Raw genomic sequence first — 22,500 nt, forward strand, 5'->3', positions numbered from 1 at the left:
AATAGCATTGTAATGCTATAAGTACAGTTTTAAATCAAATTGTGACTGTGTTTAAAATCACCTTAAGCATCAGGTAAGGTTGCAGTGAACAGTGAAGCTACATACATTAATATTAACTACCCCAGTGAAGCTACATACATTAATATTAACTTACCCAGTGAAGCTACATACATTAATATTAACTACCCCAGTGAAGCTACATATATTAATAGTGAAGCTACATACATTAATATTAACTACCCCAGTGAAGCTACATACATTAATATTAACTACCCCAGTGAAGCTACATACATTAATATTAACTACCCCAGTGAAGCTACATATATTAATATTAACTACCCCAGTGAAGCTACATACAGTATATTAATATTAACTACCCCAGTGAAGCTACATACAGTATATTAATATTAACTACCCCAGTGAAGCTACATACATACATATTAACTACCCCAGTGAAGCTACATACAGTATATTAATATGAACTACCCCAGTGAAGCTACATACATATAATATTAACTAGCCCAGTGAAACCTCATACAGTATTTTAATATTAACTACCCCAGTGAAGCTACATACAGTATATTAATATTAACTACCCCAGTGAAGCTACATACAGTATATTAATATTAACTAGCCCAGTGAAGCTACATACAGTATATTAATATTAACTACCCCAGTGAAGCTACATACATTACTATTAACTACCCCAGTGAAGCTACATACATTAATATTAACTACCCCAGTAAGGCTACATATATTAATATTAACTACCCCAGTGAAGCTACATATATTAATAGTGAAGCTACATACATTAATATTAACTACCCCAGTGAAGCTACATACATTACTATTAACTACCCCAGTGAAGCTACATACATTAATATTAACTACCCCAGTAAGGCTACATATATTAATATTAACTACCTCAGTGAAGCTACATACATTAATATTAACTACCCCAGTAAGGCTACATATATTAATATTAACTACCTCAGTGAAGCTACAAATATTAATATTAACTACCCCAGTAAGGCTACATATATTAATATTAACTACCCCAGTTGCCACTTCATCACTCCTGTCATCTCACATCATCAAGTATCTTTGGTTCTTCATACCTGTATGTGTATTTGTGTTGTATGTGTTTGTGTGTTGTATGTTTGTGTGTACTCATTTAGGGCCTGATTTACTAACAGGATTGCGCCCATTTTCTGGCGTAAAATAGCGGTCGTAACGAAAAACGGTATTTACTAAGCTGGCGCAGCGCATATTAACGCTTTGAGGGTGTGTACCTGCAAACAGGTGGGATGGTTCGGAAACGTGGGTGGTAACGTAGGCGTGTAGCGCTATTTAATGGGAGGAGTGCGCCTAATGATGAACTGCGTGGTATTTACTAAACTGCCCGGCGAGCGCACATCTCTGATTTGCAGGCTAATTCTCCGCCTCATAAAAGCACGTCTTAACCAAGCGCATTTCCACTGAGTCTGAAAACGTTGATATGGCAGCAGCAAGGCAAATACATAGACAGAGACAGCGAACAGAAATATTTGTTTCAACTCGTATAATTCATATATTCATATATATGAAATTAAACTTTCCGAACGTAATTGGAGAAATTGATCGCACCCACATGCAAACAGTCCCACCTTCAATCCGCGAACACGTTTACCGAAACAGAAAGCACACATATTCAATGAATGTCCAGGTCATATGTGATGCCAACATGACCATTACTTACGTGGAAGTGGTCTGTCCATGACAGTTTTATCTTTCGGAATAGTGCCATTTATCCATGATTGAGCAACGGTGATTTTGGAGAGGCCTGTCTACTTGTATTTGTTTCAGTGGGGATATATTGTAGTGAACCCATGTCCCTTGTAGAACGTATTAATCTCGCCATGTACACATATATATTGTTATAATAGACAGTTTATGCATTAATGCCACCAATAGCATATTATTTATAATCGTGTTCTTTTAAACATCTCGCTGTAGATGATGGCGGGCAAAACAACAATATAACCCATTGAATCAGGTTCAGTGATTGAGCGAACGTGAACCAATATATCTATCTCGCTATCTATTCGCTATCTATTCGCTGAACCTTAGTTTTTTCTTCCTCGAATCTCCATGGTGGCAGTAACTTGCTGGCAAGTTCTCCAGTCTTTTAACGGTGCGCTAAATAATGATTGCCCAGCGCGTATCTGGCTTGATAAATATCACGGAAAATGCAGGGAATCACCGTGCGTTAATGTGCGCCTGGCAAAGATGCGTTCGCAAATCAATCTTAGTAAATCAGGCTCTTTAAAGGGCGGAGTAAGCACAGTTTGCCCAGCGCAGATCTGGCTTGATAAATACCAAGTAAAATGCGCAAAAACGCCGTGCGTTAATTTGCGAACGCAGATTAAGAAGCGCTCGCATATTAGTAAATCAGGCCCTTAGGGTGTAAGCCTAAGTATGTGTGTGTGTGTATTTACTGTCCCCTACTTATGGCCGTGTGTGCATTTGTGAGTGTGTGTGTGAACTTGAGAGTGTGTGTGTTTTTTTGAGAGTGTATTTGTGTGCGTATTAATGTGTCTGTGTGAGTGCGCGTGTGTTTGTGTGTTTGTGTGGGTGTATGTGGGTGTGTGTGTGAGTGCATGTGTGTGTGTGTGGTGTGTGTGAGTGCGTATGAGAGAGTGTGTTTGTGTAAGGTGTGTTTGTTTGTGTGTGTGTGTGTGTGTGTGTATCTGTATGTGAGTGTGTGTGTGTGTGTGTCTGTGTGTGAGTGTGAGTGTGTGTGTGTGTGTGTGTGAGTGTGCCTGTGTTGTGTGTCTGTGTGTGGTGTGTATGGGTGCGTGTGTGTATGTGTTGTTTGTCTGTGTGTGGTGTGTGGTGTGTGGTGTGTGTCTGTGTGTGAGTGTGAGTGTGCCTGTGTGGTGTGTGTGTGATACCTGCACTCCCTCCTGATGGCAGTGTAGTTGTAGGCTGCTGCTGTTTTCCATGGCAGAGATCTGGAGGTTAAATGCAGGTGATCGACGCTCCCGCTCCTATTGGTCAAAACACAGTTATCCCCACCATCTCCTGCTCCTATTGGTCAAGACACAGTTATCCCCACCTTTTCCTGCTCCTATTGGTCAAGACACAGTTATCCCCACCGTCTCCTGCTCCTATTGGTCAAGACACAGTTATCCCCACCTTCTCCTGCTCCTATTGGTCAAGACACAGTTATCCCCACCTTCTCCTGCTCCTATTGGTCAAAACACAGTTATCCCCACCTTCTCCTGCTCCTATTGGTCAAAACAGTTATCCCCACATTCTCCTACTCCTATTGGTCAAGACACAGTTATCCCCACCTTCTCCTGCTCCTATTGGTCAAAACACAGTTATCCATTCCCCACCTTCTCCTGCTCCTATTGGTCAAAACACAGTTATCCCCACCTTCTCCTGCTCCTATTGGTCAAAACACAGTTATCCATTCCCCACCTTCTCCTGCTCCTATTGGTCAAAACACAGTTATCCCCACCTTCTCCTGCTCCTATTGGTCAAAACACAGTTATCCATTCCCCACCTTCTCCTGCTCCTATTGGTCAAAACACAGTTATCCCCACCTTCTCCTGCTCCTATTGGTCAAAACACAGTTATCCCCACCTTCTCCTGCTCCTATTGGTCAAAACAGTTATCCCCACCTTCTCCTGCTCCTATTGGTCAAGACACAGTTATCCCCACCTTCTCCTGCTCCTATTGGTCAAAACACAATTATTCCCATCTATGGCTTCCCCTATTAGACAAAACACAATTATACCCACTTAGTTCCACTCCGACTGGTCAAAACCCAATTCTGCCGACCTCTTACAATCCTACTGGTTAAAAAACAATTATCCCTACATACTTCCTCTCCTATTGGCCAGTGGATAATTATCTACACCTACTGCCTGGCACAACAAGGCAGGTTTACCCCTCCCCCTCCTTCTCCTATTGGTCAAAACACAATTATTTCTCCCTAGTTCTGCTCCAATTGGTCCAATCCCTTGTTGAGAAGACCAAAAGTCTCCTCTGATTAGATGTGACCAGACACACCATACGTCGAATGAGTTAGTTTCAAGACTGCTAGTGAAGTAACACACTCAGTACTGTGTTTTCATTCCTGGCATACCTGAGCTGAAGTCAATGACTGATTGAAGACTAGCTACTTTGGTCTGGAGCTGTAGAACACAAGTTTGAATTTCACCTCATCAGATGCATTTATGCTTTCATTACGGTTTTTCATCAGTTTGATCACCATATTATGTGTTGGAGTGTATGTCAAGAGAGAGAGAGAGAGAGAGAGAGAGAGAGAGAGAGAGAGAGAGAGAGAGAGAGAGAGAGAGAGAGAGAGAGAGCGAGAGAGAGAGTATAACTTAGAGAAGGAGGTTGGACTGGTGATGGAGAGAGAGGTTGAGTAACAGCTAAAGTGAGATGAAGGGAATAGAACCCTCCACATTGCGCTTGGTATAGAGACATGGATTGTGAGTTTGAATGCTGGTTGCTGGACGGATACACAACTGACCGATGAGTGTTTGCCAGGTGTGGATGTTGGCCAATGAGTGTTTGCTGGGTGTGAATGTTGACCAATGAGTGTTTGCCAGGTGTGGATGTTCACGAATAGAAAATAACGAGACTTAACAGAAAAATCTAAACACATGACCCAGTCAGAAGACCAAACTGAAACTGATAAACTAATTAGACTGATGCAGGGGAAAATTGGTTCAGTGTGTGGATAGTTCATATAATCAGGCATCAGTGATCTCCGTATGAGCCATTAGTTTTGGGGTCAAATTTAAAGATTACCATTATCATATACAGAGGTGTTTCCTTGATGAGATGTGTCTGTGTTTCACCTCAGACATGCGGGATAAAAAGACGCATGCATACACACTCACATATGTGCATACACACTCAGATATGTGCACACACACACAAACACACTTTGATAACACAAAGACAATGCATGAAAAAATGGAAGGATTAAAATCAAATACATTTTATTCCATTCAAACTCAAATAAAATGTTTTAACGGAAAATGTACATCTCAATAAAAAAATAATAATTTTAATGACAGACTTAAGGACCGGGTGATAACAGAAGACAAACATAAAAAGAAGTGCAAATGTATGTGAGTGTGTGTGTGCACTGTGCACATGTCCATGATATCCATGCAAACTTTCAAACGGTGTATAATATACAGTGTATCACATCCAGATGTGTGGGTGGGCAAATGCAGATGACTGTAGGCCAGCCATGAGTACGTTAGAAAAACTGGATAATATGGCTGAGATCTACACTGTTTGTGAGCCTGACAGAGAGACTGAGAATATTGAGTGAATAAGACAGTATGATACAGTACATTACAGTAAAGTACATCTCTCGGTCACTGGATATCTCCTTTATCTGTGAGCGTTACCTGATGTGTGTGTGTGGGTGTGAGTTGCCATATGTAAACATGTTATGCATGTAATGCATGCGATGTCCATGATTGTATTGTGCTATGTATGCATCTATGTGTGTGTCTTAATGTATGCATCTATGTGTGTGTCTTAATGTACATAGTCCCTGTGAACGAGTGTGAGTGGGTGTGTGTGTGTGTCAGTATGCAGCTGTTGATATGGGTGACTACTGAATGATAAGATAGGTAAGTAGGTAAGTAGGTAAGTAGGTGTGTGTGTGTGTGTGTTACTGTACGTGTGTGTGTGTTTGTGTGTGTGGTTGTATGTGAGAGAAAGTGTGAGTATGAGAGAGAACGGGGGGGGGGGGGGGGGCAATATTATATTCTTTCATAGGGAATGGACATTTTCTCAGTGTGTGTGTGTGTGTGTGTGTGTGCGTGTGGGTATTACTGGATGTAGACCGTGTGTTTAGCCTGCCGCTGCGTGTTGCCCCCGCGTGACAGTGGCGGGGCAGATGAGGGGGGTGGTTGCTGTGGTAACAGGAAGGAGTCTCTTACTTCGAGCTCGAGGACTCGGAACTCCAGCAGCTCGTTCTGATCCAGAGAATCCTGCACCTCAGAACGCAGACGCAGCTCAGACTGCTCTAGGTGTGTTATCTGAGACAGACAGACAGAGAGAGAGAGAGAGAGGGAGAGAGATAAAGACGGAGGGAGAGAGAAAGAGAAAGAGAGGGAGAGAGAGGGATAAAGAGAGAGGGAAAGAGGAGGAGAGAGGAGAGAGAAAGGTAAATAGTTCAATGCTTAGAATTAAACTGATTAATGTAATGTTAAGTTTTATTGTGCTGTTAAACTTCCTTTCTAACAGCTCCCATGTCAATGACGCCAAATGAAGCATAATAACCCAGGACTGGTAGGAAGTGGAACCACTTAAGATGTTCTGTGCATTGTTTTTACATATGCAAACATGTTGAATAATCTGTGAGCCAACCAGATGCAAACGCACACACATATGCACACACGCCCGCACGCACACACACACACACACGCACCTTCTCTCTGAGGTCCTGGTTTGTCCTGATGAGGCTCTGCTTGTCTTCCACCCACTTAGCATCCTGCATCACACACACCTGATTAATCACATACACACACACACACACGCCTCAGTAATCTCTTACACACACACACACACACACACACACACACACACACACACACACACACACACACACACACAGCACCACACATCTTTCTCTCTTTCTCTCTATCACACACACTAAACATTTCGGTGATCTCAGTCACACACACCCACATCTCAGTAATTTCTTGCATACATTCACACACACACACACACACACACACACACACACACACTCCCACCTCAGTTGTCTCTTTCTAACACACACACACACCTAGTTATACGTATACATCACTCTCCAAATGGCCCTGACTCACCAACATAGCATCCTTTCTCTCTCACACACACACACACCTCAGTAATGTCTCTCACTCACGTTCACACACACACACACACACACACACACACACACACACACACACACACACACACGCAAACACAGCATCATACATCCTTTTCACACACACACACACACATCTCTGTGCACTCAACTCAATGCAACCTGACAGCTCATAGTTCTGCACACATAAACACACACCAATGCATGAATGCTTAAACACGCTTGTAGGCCAACACACACATACTTAGCCCAGCATCTCTCATGCAAAATAGAAACGTACAGACACACACACACGTTAAGTGACAAAAGACGGGACTTTGCTTTCACTTTTATTGAGCAGCAGAATCCATCACCAGTGTTACAGGAAGTGAAGTCACAAAAGAATACATGCAAATTAAACCAACAAAAAAAGACAGCCAACCAATGGAAAATGTACAAAGAACAGCTAACCAATGGTCGACGTGCAAAGAAGAGCTGACCAATGGTACACATGCAAAGAAGAGCTGACCAATGGTACACATGCAAAGAAGAGCTGACCAATGGTACACATGCAAAGAAGAGCTGACCAATGGTACACATGCAAAGAAGAGCTGACCAATGGTACATGCAAGGACAGACATTCAGGAAGCTGACAGACACTAACACCCTTTGAAATGATTGGTTTTTATGCAGTATTGTGGTGTCACTATGTGCTAATCACATGATACAAACTAAGAGCTTAAAAGTGTTATTTTTCTCCATCACTGTCAGAGTACATATAATCAAAAATAACTTTTCTGATCTTGTTCTTTTTGATTGTCATCATAAAATGTTTCTCTTTGCCTGGTGTTACCAGTAAAGTTGACTACATTTATTTGTGATCATTTTAGAAATTACAGTCTTAATTTTTTTACATTTGAACAAATGTGTGTGTGCATGTGTCTTTAATGTCTTACATTAATGTATGTAAAGGTATGTGAGTGTGTGTTGAGTGTGTACTATTGAAGTAGAGTGAATTAAAAGTGAGACAGTGCTGTGCTGATGTAGGGTGAACTAAGAGTGAGACAGTGCTGTGCTGATGTGAACTAAGAGTGAGACAATGCTGTGCTGATGTGGAGTGAACTAAGAGTGAGACAGTGTTGTGCTGATGTGGGGGAACTAAGAGTGAGACAGAGCTGTGCTGATGTGAACTAAGAGTGAGACAGTGCTGTGCTGATGTAGGGTGAACTAAGAGTGAGACAGTGCTGTGCTGATGTGCTGTGCTGATGTGGGGTGAACTAAGAGTGATACACTGCTGTGCTGATGCGAAACTAAGAGTGAGACAGTGCTGTGCTGATGTAGGGTGAACTAAGAGTGAGACAGTGCTGTGCTGATGTGAACTAAGAGTGAGACAGTGCTGTACTGATGTGAACTAAGAGTGAGACAGTGCTGTGCTGATGTGGAGTGAACTAAGAGTGAGACAGTGTTGTGCTGATGTGGGGGAACTAAGAGTGAGACAGAGCTGTGCTGATGTGAACTAAGAGTGAGACAGTGCTGTGCTGATGTAGGGTGAACTAAGAGTGAGACAGTGCTGTGCTGATGTGAACTAAGAGTGAGACAATGCTGTGCTGATGTGGGGTGAACTAAGAGTGAGACAGTGCTGTGCTGTGCTGTGCTGATGTATGGTGAACTAAGAGTGAGACAGTGCTGTGCATTAAGGACACTTGAAACACAGCACCAAACGTGAGTGGAAACCGAACATGAAAACCACACAGCAACAGCCTCACGGGATTGGCCAGGTGAGCAGTGACATCACATAGTGAGGCTTCTGCACACCCTGTCAGCATAGTGCCAGCACAGGCCCCCCGCCACCAGACAGAAAAGCAACACAACCAATAAGAATGGAGCCAGGAGGCCCCTCCCCCCGCCCTTTTTCTGCGTTACCTGCCCCTTCTCAGCCAGGCTGCGCTCGAGGTCTGCGATCCGCGCCTGGCAGCCAGTCAGCTCCGACTGCAGCTGCTCCCGCGACTGACGAACAAACAGCACAGCCAATCAGAATAAAGGCAGACCGTGAGCACACAGCCAATCAGAGCATCACTCATATTTATAAAGAATGCACAGCCAGTCAAAGAAATAGAGAAATGAAAAGATTTACACACACACACACACACACACACACACTACTCACAGCCTTACCCTACAGTGTCTCTCTGGATCGAGTGAGCCGGATGTCTCTTGTAGAAGGGCGTAGGCTCGCTGCAGAGCTTGATACTCTCGAGTAAGCTGACGGAAACGTAGCTCCGCCTCCTCCCGACAGAAAGTCTGTACAATCACACACAAGGCAAAGATAACACACCTTCTGACACAAGGAAGACATACACACTCTGCACACCAATTCTAACTTAGCTGGAGACAAGAGATAAGCACCAGTTTAAGTACAGAACGTCTTCAAATTCCTGTTCCTGTGTGCTTTCACCCTACCTGTATTCAAACTATCCCCATAGATCCCCACAACTCACAGAGCCACATTTAAAACACAGCTGAACCACAACTAGGAGGACAATAGGTCATAGGTCCAGTCAGGTCAAGTCAAGGGCACAGAACATGAATGCAAAGATATCTAACCCTGACAAATGATCAAGTAAGTGCAGTTTATTATGTACCGTACATACATGCTTCCTACCACACACACACACCCATCTACGGTTACAAATATGTTTATAAAGACGTTATAGACATTAATAAGAGCGCCCTCACCTCTTCCAACTCCTCCTCAGGGGTGGCAGGGGTGTGGTCAGTGTTGAAGGAGGTGAGCGAGGAGGTTTCTGAATCCACAGACTCCTCATCAAATCCAAAATATGTCTCCACAACATGCTTCTGCAGGACAAATGGAGAAACGGAGAAAGAGAGAGAAACAGAGAGATATAGAGAAACACAGAGAGTGAGAGAGAAAAAGAGAGAGACATACAGTGTGAAAGACAGCAAGACAGAGAGGAAGAGAGAGAAAGAGAGAGAGATTCAGCCCTGAAGACATGTTAAATGATGATTGTTTCACTCACATTTTACAGGGTGAGAAGTTTTGTTCAAGGTCACTGCTATGTACTAGAAGTCTGCTATTACAAGAGCTCTGTTTCCTCATTGTTGTTTCCAGCCCACAGATCTTTCAGCATCTTCTTTGTTCATTGATACGTATGCATCAAAGGCAGCAACCACAGAAGGCTTAAAATAAGTGTACAGCAATTAGGGTTGTCCGAAATACTTGTTTTCGATTTCGATGAATTGATCATAGAAAAATAATACTTATAAAAAATAATAATAATAAAAAAATTAAAAAAAGCAGCAGTCATATTAGTTGGAATAGTGGTCGATCTGTGCGGTGATAATAGTTTGTATCTCTCCTACTGCACGCTGTTGATGTGGAGCTAGTACACTGGTAGTTGGATGGTCGGTCTAGCCTCATCTTGGAATTATTTGAATACATCACATCAGTTTCCAGAACTTGTGTGTGTGTGTGTGTGTGTGTGTGTGTGTGTGTGTGTGTGTGTGTGTGTGTGTGTGTGTGTGTATGGTCTTACCATCATTTTTATAGGTCATCTCCTGACAGCCAGAGAAGTAAAGACAGACCAGTGCACACAGACATATGAAAGACGATAAGTAGAGAATGAGCAGAAAGTATTCCGTCATCTTGAGCTGTGTGTGTGTGTGTGTGTGTGTGTGTGTGTGTGTGTGTCTGCTGGGTATTCCAAGTCCAAGCTAATCCGAAGTCAAAAAGCGCATATCTTCATCACAACCCTTATCGCTGTGATCTTCATCGTCTTCATGATCATAGTCATCAGTGTCCTTGTTCTTTTGTTCCAACAGTCAGACTGAAAGGTTCAACCAATCCTTCCAAAGCCAGTCCTTGTGAATGTGTCTCCAGCTGGACCGCTACCGATTCAGTGTGTGTGTGTTTCTGTGTCCAAGAGTTTAAACACAGTGTAAGCCCCTCCCTCTTGTTACCATCATCTGTGTTTTTCAACCGTGTAAGCTCCACTCAGCGCGCGCGCGCACACACACACACACACACACACACACACACACACACAAAGAGAAAGACAGAGAGAGACAGAGGGGCCCGAACAGTATGAGTCCCCAAGAGTCCAATTAGGGCACATCCCCAAACACATCTTTCCTCTCTCTCTCCTCCTCTATCACACACACACACACACACACACACACACACACACACACAAACACACACACACACACACAGAGTTGCTTGGTAATGGAACATCAAACATCATAAAGCAGAGTGATAAAAAACACAGAACACATGCAGTGATCTCCTCTGATTGGCCACTGCAATGAAAAAAAGAACATTCTGAAAGCAAAGCAAAAGAGAGACAGAAGCAAGAAAGAGAGAGAGAGAAACAGAAGTCAAGAAAGAAAGAGAGGAGATTTGAAGAAAGAGAGAGAGTAAGAAAGAGAAGTCAAGAAAGAAAGAGAGGAGAAGTGAAGAATGAAAGAGGGAGAGAGAGAGAGAGAGAGAGAGTAAGAAAGAGAAGTCAAGAAAGAAAGAGAGAGAGGAGATGTGAAGAAAGAGAGAGAGGGAGAGAGAGAGAGAGAGGTGAAGAGGAGAGGATACATACAAGAGAGGATGAGCTCTCTAGGCTCTGAGGGAGGACAGGAGAGGGAGAACAGAGAGAGGGAAAGAAGAGAATGAGGGGGGAGGAGAGGGAAAAGGGAGAGGAGGGCAGAAGAGGAGATGAAGAGGTGAGGTCGAGAGACAACAGGAGAGTGTGAGCAGAGAGAGATGAAATGAGGAGAGGAGAGGAGTGGAGGGCAGGAGGATATCTGAAGAAAAGTGAGGAGGAGAGGTGAAGGGAGAGGTGAGCTCACCTTGGGCACTTTCAGGCCTTTCCTCTTGTTCTTCTTGTTCATCAGCAGCCTCTCTCGCTCCTGAGGGGGAAAAAGGAAAAACAGGACACAAGTCACTCCGTCTCTGTCTCTCACACGAACACACAAACACACACACACACACACACACACACACACACACACACACACACACACACACTATTCATGTTTAACTGTTCGCTTTCAGTCTTTCACCTGGAATGAGTGTGACTACATATATGTTTCATTTCTTAAAAAGAACAGTGTGTGTGCATGTGTGTGTGTGTATGTGTGTGTGCATCAACAGAGAAAAGTACATCTAACGTCATGGATTTACACATTTAAAAAAAATAAATAACTTAAAAACTACAAAAAGACAATCTTTTACAAATCTTATTGTGTTATAGCGTTACACAGATTCAACTCAGTATAATGAAGGGCAGCCAGAGAAAAGGTTAACAATGGCTCAGAGATGATAATGATGATGATGATGATGATGATGATGATGGAGCGTCGAAGGACAGATGGGAACAAGAAGAGGGAAAACAAGGAGAGAGACTAGCTCGGTGGTTTGTCCTCATGCAATCATCCCTAACGATGTAAACAAACTAATTAACATCACAGCTTGAAAAAGCTAATCAGCTAACAAATGATTACTCAACAGGCGTAATTATGGGCCAGTGTCAGTAATGAATGGAAAACACACAGAAATCACACACTCAAACAAATACACTCACACAAACACACTGTACAAAAATCAGTTTGCTGGCCAAGATCTCAAAATAAGCCAACAAGTTGTGTGGATTCACAGAACACAATAATGAAATGATTAACATAACAATAGCCAAGAAATCAAAAGAGTAAATGTTATAAACTTTGACCCATCTTGTCTTTCCCAGGGAGAAGTTTCCTTCATCTTCAATAACTTAAAAACCCAATGAACGTTAAGCCATCAAACAGACCGCCCGCTAGTCCCTGTGCGTAGCCATGGCAACCCACCTGCACTAGTTCCTCGATGACACTGCGCTGCTCCGTCACCTGGAGACGTAGAAACTCTACTTCTTGCTGCTCGTGGGCGTGGCTTAGATCTGTCAGTGAGGTGGGCCGCTTCAGAACGGCATGCTGGGAGTTTGACTGCTGCGATGAATTCTCCTTCTGAGAGAGACAGAGGAGAGCAAGCACAAGCATGTGATGGAGCGCCATCTTGTGTGTAATACTGGGAATTGCGCTTTTTTGTGCGTGTGAGCATTTGTGTGTCTCAGTGTATGTGGGTGTGTGTGCGTTTGTTGCATTTACTTTTGGGCAGGCACATCTGTGTGTGTGTGTGTGTGGGGGGGGGGGGGGCATGCATGTGTATTTGTGTGTGTTAGAGTGTGTATTTGTGTGTGTGTGTATATATACACGTGTGTGTGTGTGTGTGTGTATATGTGTGTGTGTGTGTGTGTGTGTTTGTGTATGTGTGTGTGTGTGTGTGTATTTGTGTATATTTGTGTGTGTTTGTATATGTGTATGTGTGTGTGTGTGTATACATTTGTGTGTGTGTGTGTATAAACGTGTGTGTGTGTGTGTGTGTGTGTGTCTGTGTGTGTGTGTATGTGTGTATACGTGTGTGTGTGTGTCTGTTTGTGTGTATATACACGTGTGTGTCTGTGTGTGCGTTTGTGTGCATGTGTGCATGTGTCTCACCAGTTCTGCGTTCTCTCTGCTCAGGTTCTTCAGCTTGTCCTCCATACGCTGCAGACTCTGCAGGAGATCATCATTCTTTTTACTCACTCGTTTATTCCTCTCCACGAGGGGCTTCATCTGTCCATCTGCCTCACGCACACGCTTCAGCTGAGACAGAAAGAGAGAGAGGGGCTGTGTTAGTGTGTGTCATAGTGTGTGTAAATGTGCGTGTAAAAGTGTGTTTAAGTGTGTGTAACAGTGTGTGTAATAGTGTGTTACAGTTAGGTTACAGTGTGTGTAATAATGTGTGTTACAGTGTGTGTAATAGTGTGTGTTACAGTGTGATAGGTGAGAAATCACCCTAAGTTACTTCAGGACTCCGGAGTTGTCAATAAGTATATTTATTCAACAAGAACAATTGCAATCGGGCTCACTCACAAAACGAGGATGAGAAGTGAAGCAATTTCACTTAGGAACCACAAGGTTTATATGCTTAGATTTGTCTAATGCTGACGCCGTAAGTGTAAGAAATCATAGTCAAAACAAGGTTCTCGTCCGAGCTTCTTGCACATTCACAAGGTTAAGGAAACAATAAATGGCGCCAGTGAATCAAGTTACACATAATACACAGAGACACAGAAAAGCCATGTCTCTGAAAAAAGAAAAGCATATTAGATCATGATTAAAATAAGGCACTTGATTCATATATTCTTATGTTACTAAGTGTTTGTAAATAATCTCCATCACAGTGTGTGTCATAATGTGTGTAACAGTGTGTGTTACAGTTAGGTTACAGTGTGTGTAATAGTGTGTGTTACAGTGTGTGTCATAATGTGTGTAACAGTGTGTGTAATAGTGTGTTACAGTTAGGTTACAGTGTGTGTAATAATGTGTGTTACAGTGTGTGTAATAGTGTGTGTTACAGTGTGTGTAATAATGTGTGTTACAGTGTGTGTAATAATGTGTGTTACAGTGTGTGTAATAGTGTACAACATCGTGTGTAATAGTGTGTGTAATAGTGTCTAACAGTGTGTGTAATAGTGTGTGTGTTACAATGTGTGTAAGTGTGATATGTGTTGATATCAACTCCATAGCCATCGATCAGTCTCTCCTCACTAAAATTCAAATTCAAATAGCTTTACTCTACTGAGCAGCTAGAGGCGCTGTTTGCCCCTCTCTAAGGGCCTGATCTACTAACATGCGACCGCTGCTTAATCTGCGGTCGCACATTAACGCACAGTGTTTTTGCACATTTCCCGTGGTATTTATCAAACCAGATCTGCGCTGGGCAATCTGTGTTTACTCAGCCCTATATAGGGCCTGATTTACTAACATTGCGACCGCTGCTTAAACTGCGGTCGCACATTAACGCACGGTGTTTTTGCGCATTTTCCGTGGTATTTATTTAGGAAGAGAAAATGAAGCTTCAGCGAAGTGGAGATAGATATATTGGTTCACGTTCGCTCAATCACTGAACCTGATTCAATGTGTGCGCTGCTATATTGTTGTTCTGCCCGCAATCACCTACAGCGAGATGTTTAAAAGAACACGATTATAAAGAATATGCTATTGGTGGCATTAATGCATAAACTGTCTATTATAACAATATAGATGTGTACATGGCGAGATTAATAATTTCTACAAGGGACATGGGTTCACTACAATATATATGGACGTGGGTGCAATCAATGGTTCAAATTACGTTCGGAAAGTTTGCGATTTCAAAAAAAGTCCTGTTTGATGTTTCTAATTTCAGCTATGGCAGTGGGGAAATGTATTGACCAGTGCGCCGTAGCAATGCGTCGAGTACCTGGGTGAATATTTGGCTGAGTGAAGGCTGAGATATACCAACTGCTGATGCTATAACTGTTTGAAATGATCCAATGCCAATATTTGCAATGTTGTCCGGAGTTTAACATGAATGTGATCTCCGGTTGGAGGGTTCGATGTCATCTCTGATCTGGTTCAGTAATTGAAGTATTGCGTGGCTGGTTAACCTGTACCGTCTAATGATTTGTGGATCGCTTAACTGAAAAAGTGTTATACGAGTTGAAAAAAATATTTCTGTGCGCTGTCTCTGTCTATATTTTCGCCTTGCTCTTATAACTGCGGCCATATCAACGTTTTCAGACTCAATGGAAATGCGCTTCCTGGTTAAGACGTGCTTTTATGAGGCAGAGAATTATCCCGCAAATTAGAGACGTGCGCTGGTCAGGCAGTTTTAGTAAATACCTCGCAATACATCATTAGGCGCACTTATCTTCTCTCCTCCCATATATTTTGCGCTAGACGCCCATGTTTCCACCCACATTTTCGTGTCCTCCCCGTCCACACCCAAAAAGCGTTAATATGCGCTGCGCCCCCTTGGTAAATACCGTTTTATGTTTACGACCGCTATTTTACGCCTGAAATGGGCGCATGTTTTATAGGCAGTTTGTCCATGCTATTCAGTGAATGATGATCAAGTATTATATTATTTCTTTATTGAATCTTTCACAATGAAGGCGAAAGTGCATCTCTGTTTCAATCTCACCAGTCATACAGTGAGCACACATGCATTGTTCTCTTGTTAGCCATGATTTCTTGTGCCTTTCTTACTTGCTAGGCTGTGGTCACTGAGCCTGTACTTGGTTAGGACTTGCCTCTGCTTTGTATCTTTGACGCTGTAAAAAGATAATTTGTAGTCTCTTTGGTTTCTCAGTGTTAGGTAGCATTTCTAGTTTTGGTTGTGATTTGGTTTGGATGTCCCAATGTCTCAAATATGTTTTCTTACTTTGTTTCATAATTTGATATACTGATCTGACTTTGAAAAGCAGTGTTGATCTTGAAGATTGAGTAGTGTATTAGTTTAGTGTATAAGTTAACTTTAGAATCAACCAACAGAGGGGACAGGTCTAGGGTTGACCTCACAGGTTTTGAATGCTTCAAATTGTATTGTGTTTAGATGAATCAATAATTTTAAGGATCCTTTGTGTAGGTTTAATGCCAATGGGAATCTGGCTATCTCTGCATTTGTGGGTGTTTTTCTTTAAACCTTGTTTCTAATGGTTCTATTAAATTCTGCATGCAGAGACTATGGAATGGTTGTCCCATCCAATGTAGATTGGCTAACTGAGTGCACCCCATATCTCACATCCATAGAACGCAACTGATTTAATTACACTGTCAAAAATCTTGCACCAGATTTGAATTACCGTTAATCCTCAAATTGTGGCCAGGGCTTGTATTAATTTAGGCTGCACAGCGCACCGCCCTTTATTTGGGGCAAGCTTGTATTAGGGCCAGGCCTTTATTTCTTACCTATATTCTGTTATATCATTTTATTATTTAAATAATGGGCATATTAGCAGTAGGCTAATATAATTCATTGCATATCCGTTCAACACTGCCTGCACATCGCGTAGCGCTTTATGTGCGGTGTCAACGTAAAAATAAACATTGTTTATTGAGTTATGGTCTCCACTGTCAGTCACGGAGGAAAAGATTTCCAAAGCCTTGATTTTAATAATTTTATGCTTATCACGGACTGAAAAAAATTAATTCAACGAGCTGGTTTGATATCCAGCCTAACTTTCTTTCTACCCCCACCTGCTAGTCGTAGCCTATCGCATTCGTCTCTGGTCAATGTAAAATTTCTTTGCTGCTTTTTCTCCCGAATGTTCTTCAGCAATCAGCATACACCATCACTTTGAATTTAATATCAAAGTTACGTAAGTCTACTACTGCTTTATGATCCCTTCTGGAAAAAGTAACCTGGCCAACTAAAACGTTACAGATAAACAACAGTAGGCTATACGATACGTGCATTTAGGCTAAACCAAATTGCCAGACGCGCCTTCATGAACAATAACAATTTCGCCTAGTAGTCCTACGTGGGGAAATGTCTTTTTTTATTGCAAACAGCCCATGAAATTAGCCAACAATATTATATAATATAATATTAAACATGAGGAGAACATGTATTTGTGAAATGCATTCAATTAAATTGTGATGTCTACTTTGAGCCGATGGACTGATGCTGGTAGGCTACAGTTATATAGGCTACTTTATTTTACCCCCGGCTTGTATTCGGGGCCCGGCCTTTATTTGTCCGTATGGACCACGACCCCAGCTACTATCTGGAGCCCAGCTTCTAATTGAATCCCGGTCTTTATTTGAGGATTTACGGTAGTATTTTATGGAGTGAGTGAGTGAGTGAGTGAGTGAGTGAGTGAGTGAGAGAGAGAGTGAGTGAGTGAGAGAGAGTGTGTACCAGTTCGTTCCTCTCATCAGACAAAAGTGCGTTTCTGTCCTCCAGCTTTCTGATGACGGACTGAAGCTCAGCGATCTTCAGCTGGAACCGCCGAGTGTCCCTCTCATCAACACTCTCCTGATAAAGATAGTGGGAGAGAGAGAGAGAGAGAGAGAGAGAAGGAGAAAAAGAGAGGATGCAAAGTAAAGGGAAAATAGAGAGTGAGGATTTTGTGGCGTGGTGCTCAGAGGCCAACATCCCAGGCCATCAGGTTGGTTTAGTAGGAAAGAGTAGGGTAGAGTTGGTGTAGAGTTGGGCACAGAAAAAGCTTTGTGTGCACAGGAGTACAATACTTACATTCTGCTGCCTGTTGCACCTTTTGGTAATATGATCACATTTATTAATGTGCCTCCCCTCACAGACAACACACACACACACACACACACACACACACACACACACACACACACACACACACACACACACACACACACACACACACACACACACACACACACACACACACACACACACACACACACACACACACACACACACACACACACACAGCAGCAGCAGCAGCAGGTGTTACCTGGTTGCCGGGGAACTCTGGGCTGTCTCCCAGGGCGGGGGCGACCTCTCGTTTGGGGCTGCCATGGTTCTTCTCTGCCTCGGCCTTCTGTAGCAGGAGTCTCTTGGTCTGGCCTGCCTGAATACCCAGCTCCTTCTCCAGAGTCTGCAGGACACGGTCGCGTCCCCGCATCTCCTCAATCTTCACACACACACACACACACACACACACACACACACACACACACACACACACACACACACACACACACACACACACACACACACACACACACACACACACACACAAAGATACACACCACAAAAACACACACACCGAGATAGACATGCAAAAAGATAAAGTACTACAATGTTGTATATGTTTGGTATTTAGAATCCCCTAGGCCAACAGGCTCTTGATATCTGGAATGAGGCCCAAATCCGTCTCCCTTCTGTCATCTAAACTATGGAAGGCTTCTCTGGTTTGCCATGATTGTATTATTTGTGGTTAATAATCAATTTGAATTTGGTTTAATCTGTCTCTACCTGTCAACATTTAATGTGTTTCTCTCTCTCCACATCTCTGTCTTCCTATATGAGTATCAGACAGTTTCTTGTTCTACTGTTCAGTCTCTTTTATGTGTCTTTCTCACCAGTCGGCGGATGTCTCTCTCACTCTCTCGTTTGATCCTCTGGATCTCCTCCTGGTGCTGCTGATGGGCCACTCTGAGATCGTTTGCTTTGGCCTTATCTGCCTGCTGCACTACGGCCAGGGCATCCTCTGCCTGTCGCCGTGACGACCGCACCTCCTGCAGCTCCTGGGAGAGGCGGAGCTTCTCTGCCTCGTGGCTCCGCCTCACTTCCTCTCCCTCTCTGAGCATACTCCTTATCTGCACAGGACAGTGGCAGTTAGGCTCTGTGTGTGTGTGTCTGTGTGTGTCTGTGTGTGTCTGTGTGTGTCTGTGTGTGTCTGTGTGTGTCTGTGTGTGTCTGTGTGTGTCTGTGTGTGTCTGTGTGTGTCTGTGTGTGTCTGTGTGTGTGTCTGTGTGTGTCTGTGTGTGTCTGTGTGTGTCTGTGTGTGTCTGTGTGTGTCTGTGTGTGTCCGTGTGTCCGTGTGTCCGTGCGAAAAATAATAGTGTACATGGTTAGGAACTACTGTGTTCTGGTTGGACTGTTGTTATATGGGTTAGGGTTAGGGTATGAGCACTTGCATGTGACAGTGGCTGCTGATTGACTGCAGTGGGAAACCCCCAACCAATAGCACAAGGAATTTAATATTTATTTCTGTGTATAACTAAAATAATCATGTTTTGATTTAAACGCAACAAACAGACAGATAAACAGGTAAACAGACAAACAGCCAGATAAACAGGTAAACAGACACACAGACAGATAAAGACAGACATACAGACCGATAGGCAGACAGAGATACAGACATACAGACATACAGACAGGACAGACAGACAGACAGACAGACAGACAGACAGACAGACAGACAGACAGACAGACAGAGTGTATACCTCACTGCTGACTCCTACCCCCTCCCTGAGGGCGTTGACCTGAGCCTGCAGCCGCTGCACCTCGGCCTCTCGCACCCGTGCCAGACGGGCAAGCTCAGCCTCGTGTTGCCGTGCCAACACCTCGCGGGCCGCCGCCACCTCACGCTGGCGCTCCTCGTGCAGCTTGACCCGCAGCTCCGTCATGGCAACCGAGTGTTTATGCTGCTCACACTCCCGCAGGGTGCGCAGCTCCTGAACCCGCTCCCGCAACTTACACATCTGATGGACAGAGGGGGAGAGTGTGGAGAGAAGAGAGGGAAGGGGGGAAAGAGGAAGGGAGAAAAAAGGAGGAGAAAATGAAAAATAGAGAGTGGGGTGAATGTTCAATGAAATTCAATGAGAGAGAGAGAGATGTAAGTGACAGTGATAGCCTTGGCTGGGCCGTAAGATGACAGAGAACAGGGGATCTTGGCAGGTAGCCCATAAAAGATTTAACGACCAAAGTCTAAACTTAGAAGAAGCCCAAATATTTCTGATCAGTGAGTTGTGAAGGGAAGCCGACCAGAGGATCTCCACAAATGAGTACGAGTCAGACAATGCAATTACAGTGAGCGGCATTATCCACCAGTCCAAAACTAACCAACGCAGTCAGCAGGAAGACCTTGATGGGGAAGGAGATCTCAGACACACACACACACACACACACACACACACACACACACACACACACACACCTTGATAGGGAAGGGGATCTCAGGATTACACCACGACACGGGGACTTCCCTTGCCTCAATCTTTTCTCTCACGCAACTCTGAGCAATGCCATTTAAAGTCAAATAAATACTACTTAATTTCGTATAGTTATAGGACATTAACATTGTCTCTAGGCTCAGAACAGGATCATCATCATCATCATCACATACACAGAGACACACACTCCACATGCAAACACACATTCTGTTCAACTGAACAAGTGTAAAGTTAAGAGAATGTAGACAGAGGACAATTGAGAATAAAATGCCCTGAAAAACTTCAAACAAAGTGACAGCTGAGCCCAGAGGAAGTCTAGACCAGATGTGGCACAGATGGATACCTTCCCCTCCAGGGTCACTTGTGACATGAACAGCATTTACTGCGACACGCCACTTCATCAAGCTCCTGACCACCAATGGGAATCCAGGGAGAGATGGAAATGTTTTCAGAAAGAGATCAAGTGTGCAGTGGAACTCACAAATCCATCCTCTGCCACATCACTTATGTCAATACAGTGTGGCTGTGTGACTGGAGAACACATCTGCCACTCATGTTCTTTCAACCAATGAGTGAACAGCAATGCTAATAAGGACCGGGACCATCTGTGCTCTTCTGCTGGATGATGTCAGGGAACACAGCTACATAGTCTTTGGGTTGTTTCCAACGTGTGTCCACACTGCTGGCAAAGCTGTTGTATGAACTCATTCATGATGTCACTCCACCAGTACGTATTACAAATCTGGACCAACACACACTCTCCCTTACATAACCAGAAAACACACAGACAGACAGAAGGCGCCTGAACTCCTACACACACTCTCCCTCTCTGTGTTGTGTTGATGTCGATTGTAAACCAGTCCTGGGTCTTTGATTTTACTGCTCTCTCTGACACAGCATCAAAAAAAAGAACAACATGACCCATGAAACCACAGATATTAAATACTAGTACAATACAAAATTCCAACAAACTATTATTGGATTAAAAACAAAAGGGCCACTTAAAGATACCTAAATGCCGGCAAACATGCTCTCTCACCCCCCAACACACACCCACAAACATGTAGAGTTGTGACTGGCACCATCTAGTGGACATACACTGACATAACGACCAGAAAGATGGGAGAGTACTTAATGGAGGTTCTGCCTGTGTGATGTCTGCTATAAGCTATAAAAAGCCTGCTGGTGTCTCCTGTACACTGTACTCAAGAGTGCAGAGCAGACCACTGGAGCAGAGACACACTACCTGCATAAAGTGATACTCAGAGAGAGAGATAGAGAGACAGAGAGAAAGATAGATAGACAGAGACAGAGACAGAGACAGAGACAGACATAAAGAGAGAGAGAGAGGAAAGGTGACCGAGCGAGAGAGAGAGACAGAGACTGATATAGAGAGAGAGGGAGGAAAAGTTAACAGAGCGAGGGAGAGACAGACACAAAGAGACAGAGAGAGACACAAAGAGACAGAGAAAGAGCGAGGGAGAGATAGAGAGAGAAAAGGACAAAAAGGAGATGTTTGAGGAAGGTGATAGTGAGGTGAGTAGAGTGTGTTGTTGAAAAGGTGGGTCCACAGTAAAGGGCAGCCTTACCTTGGCTTTCTCCTGCTGTAGCTCATTTTGAATGTCACTCAGTTTGCTCTTCAGGTCCTCATTGGATGCCTGGAGAGACTCCACCTCCGGCTTGCCACGGCTCTTCTTAGAGGTCAGGGTATTTGTAGGTGTGCTAGCAGACATGGCTCCACCCCTTTCACCAAGGCTCCGCCCACAACAATAGACAAGCCCTCACCCAGAACTTTCTGTTTCCATGGGAGCCAAACTCTGCATCATCATCTTCATGATCATCAACTGCAGCATGGTCATTGGCCTATCCTTTCACCTGCAAACACACACACACACACACACACACACACACACACACACACACACACACACACACACACACACACACACACACACACACACACACACACACACACACACACACACACACACACACACACACACACAGACGACAGTATAGTTAGGAGAGCTGTGGAATAAATCTGAACACAGGATCGCAGCGCACACATTCTT

General features: G+C 43.6%; 1 protein-coding gene across 1 annotated transcript in view; it reads right to left on the reverse strand.

Moving 5' to 3' along the window:
* Positions 1–22,161, reverse strand: part of jakmip1 (janus kinase and microtubule interacting protein 1) — a gene marked incomplete at both ends in the record, with an annotated part of 25,288 nt that extends 3,127 nt beyond the window's left edge. Inside the window, 14 exons of the mRNA XM_080843944.1 lie at positions 2,934–3,029; positions 5,964–6,062; positions 6,455–6,532; positions 8,783–8,866; positions 9,035–9,160; positions 9,596–9,715; positions 11,717–11,776; positions 12,713–12,868; positions 13,400–13,546; positions 17,631–17,747; positions 18,202–18,381; positions 18,833–19,069; positions 19,700–19,957; positions 22,018–22,161. Coding sequence (XP_080700070.1) covers positions 2,934–3,029; positions 5,964–6,062; positions 6,455–6,532; positions 8,783–8,866; positions 9,035–9,160; positions 9,596–9,715; positions 11,717–11,776; positions 12,713–12,868; positions 13,400–13,546; positions 17,631–17,747; positions 18,202–18,381; positions 18,833–19,069; positions 19,700–19,957; positions 22,018–22,161 — 1,902 coding nt within the window. The remainder of the gene's footprint in view (positions 1–2,933; positions 3,030–5,963; positions 6,063–6,454; positions 6,533–8,782; positions 8,867–9,034; positions 9,161–9,595; positions 9,716–11,716; positions 11,777–12,712; positions 12,869–13,399; positions 13,547–17,630; positions 17,748–18,201; positions 18,382–18,832; positions 19,070–19,699; positions 19,958–22,017) is intronic.
* Positions 22,162–22,500: the final 339 nt, after the last annotated feature.

The sequence above is a fragment of the Sprattus sprattus genome (genome assembly GCF_963457725.1).
Source record: "Sprattus sprattus genome assembly, chromosome: 8".
Taxonomy (NCBI): domain Eukaryota; kingdom Metazoa; phylum Chordata; class Actinopteri; order Clupeiformes; family Clupeidae; genus Sprattus; species Sprattus sprattus.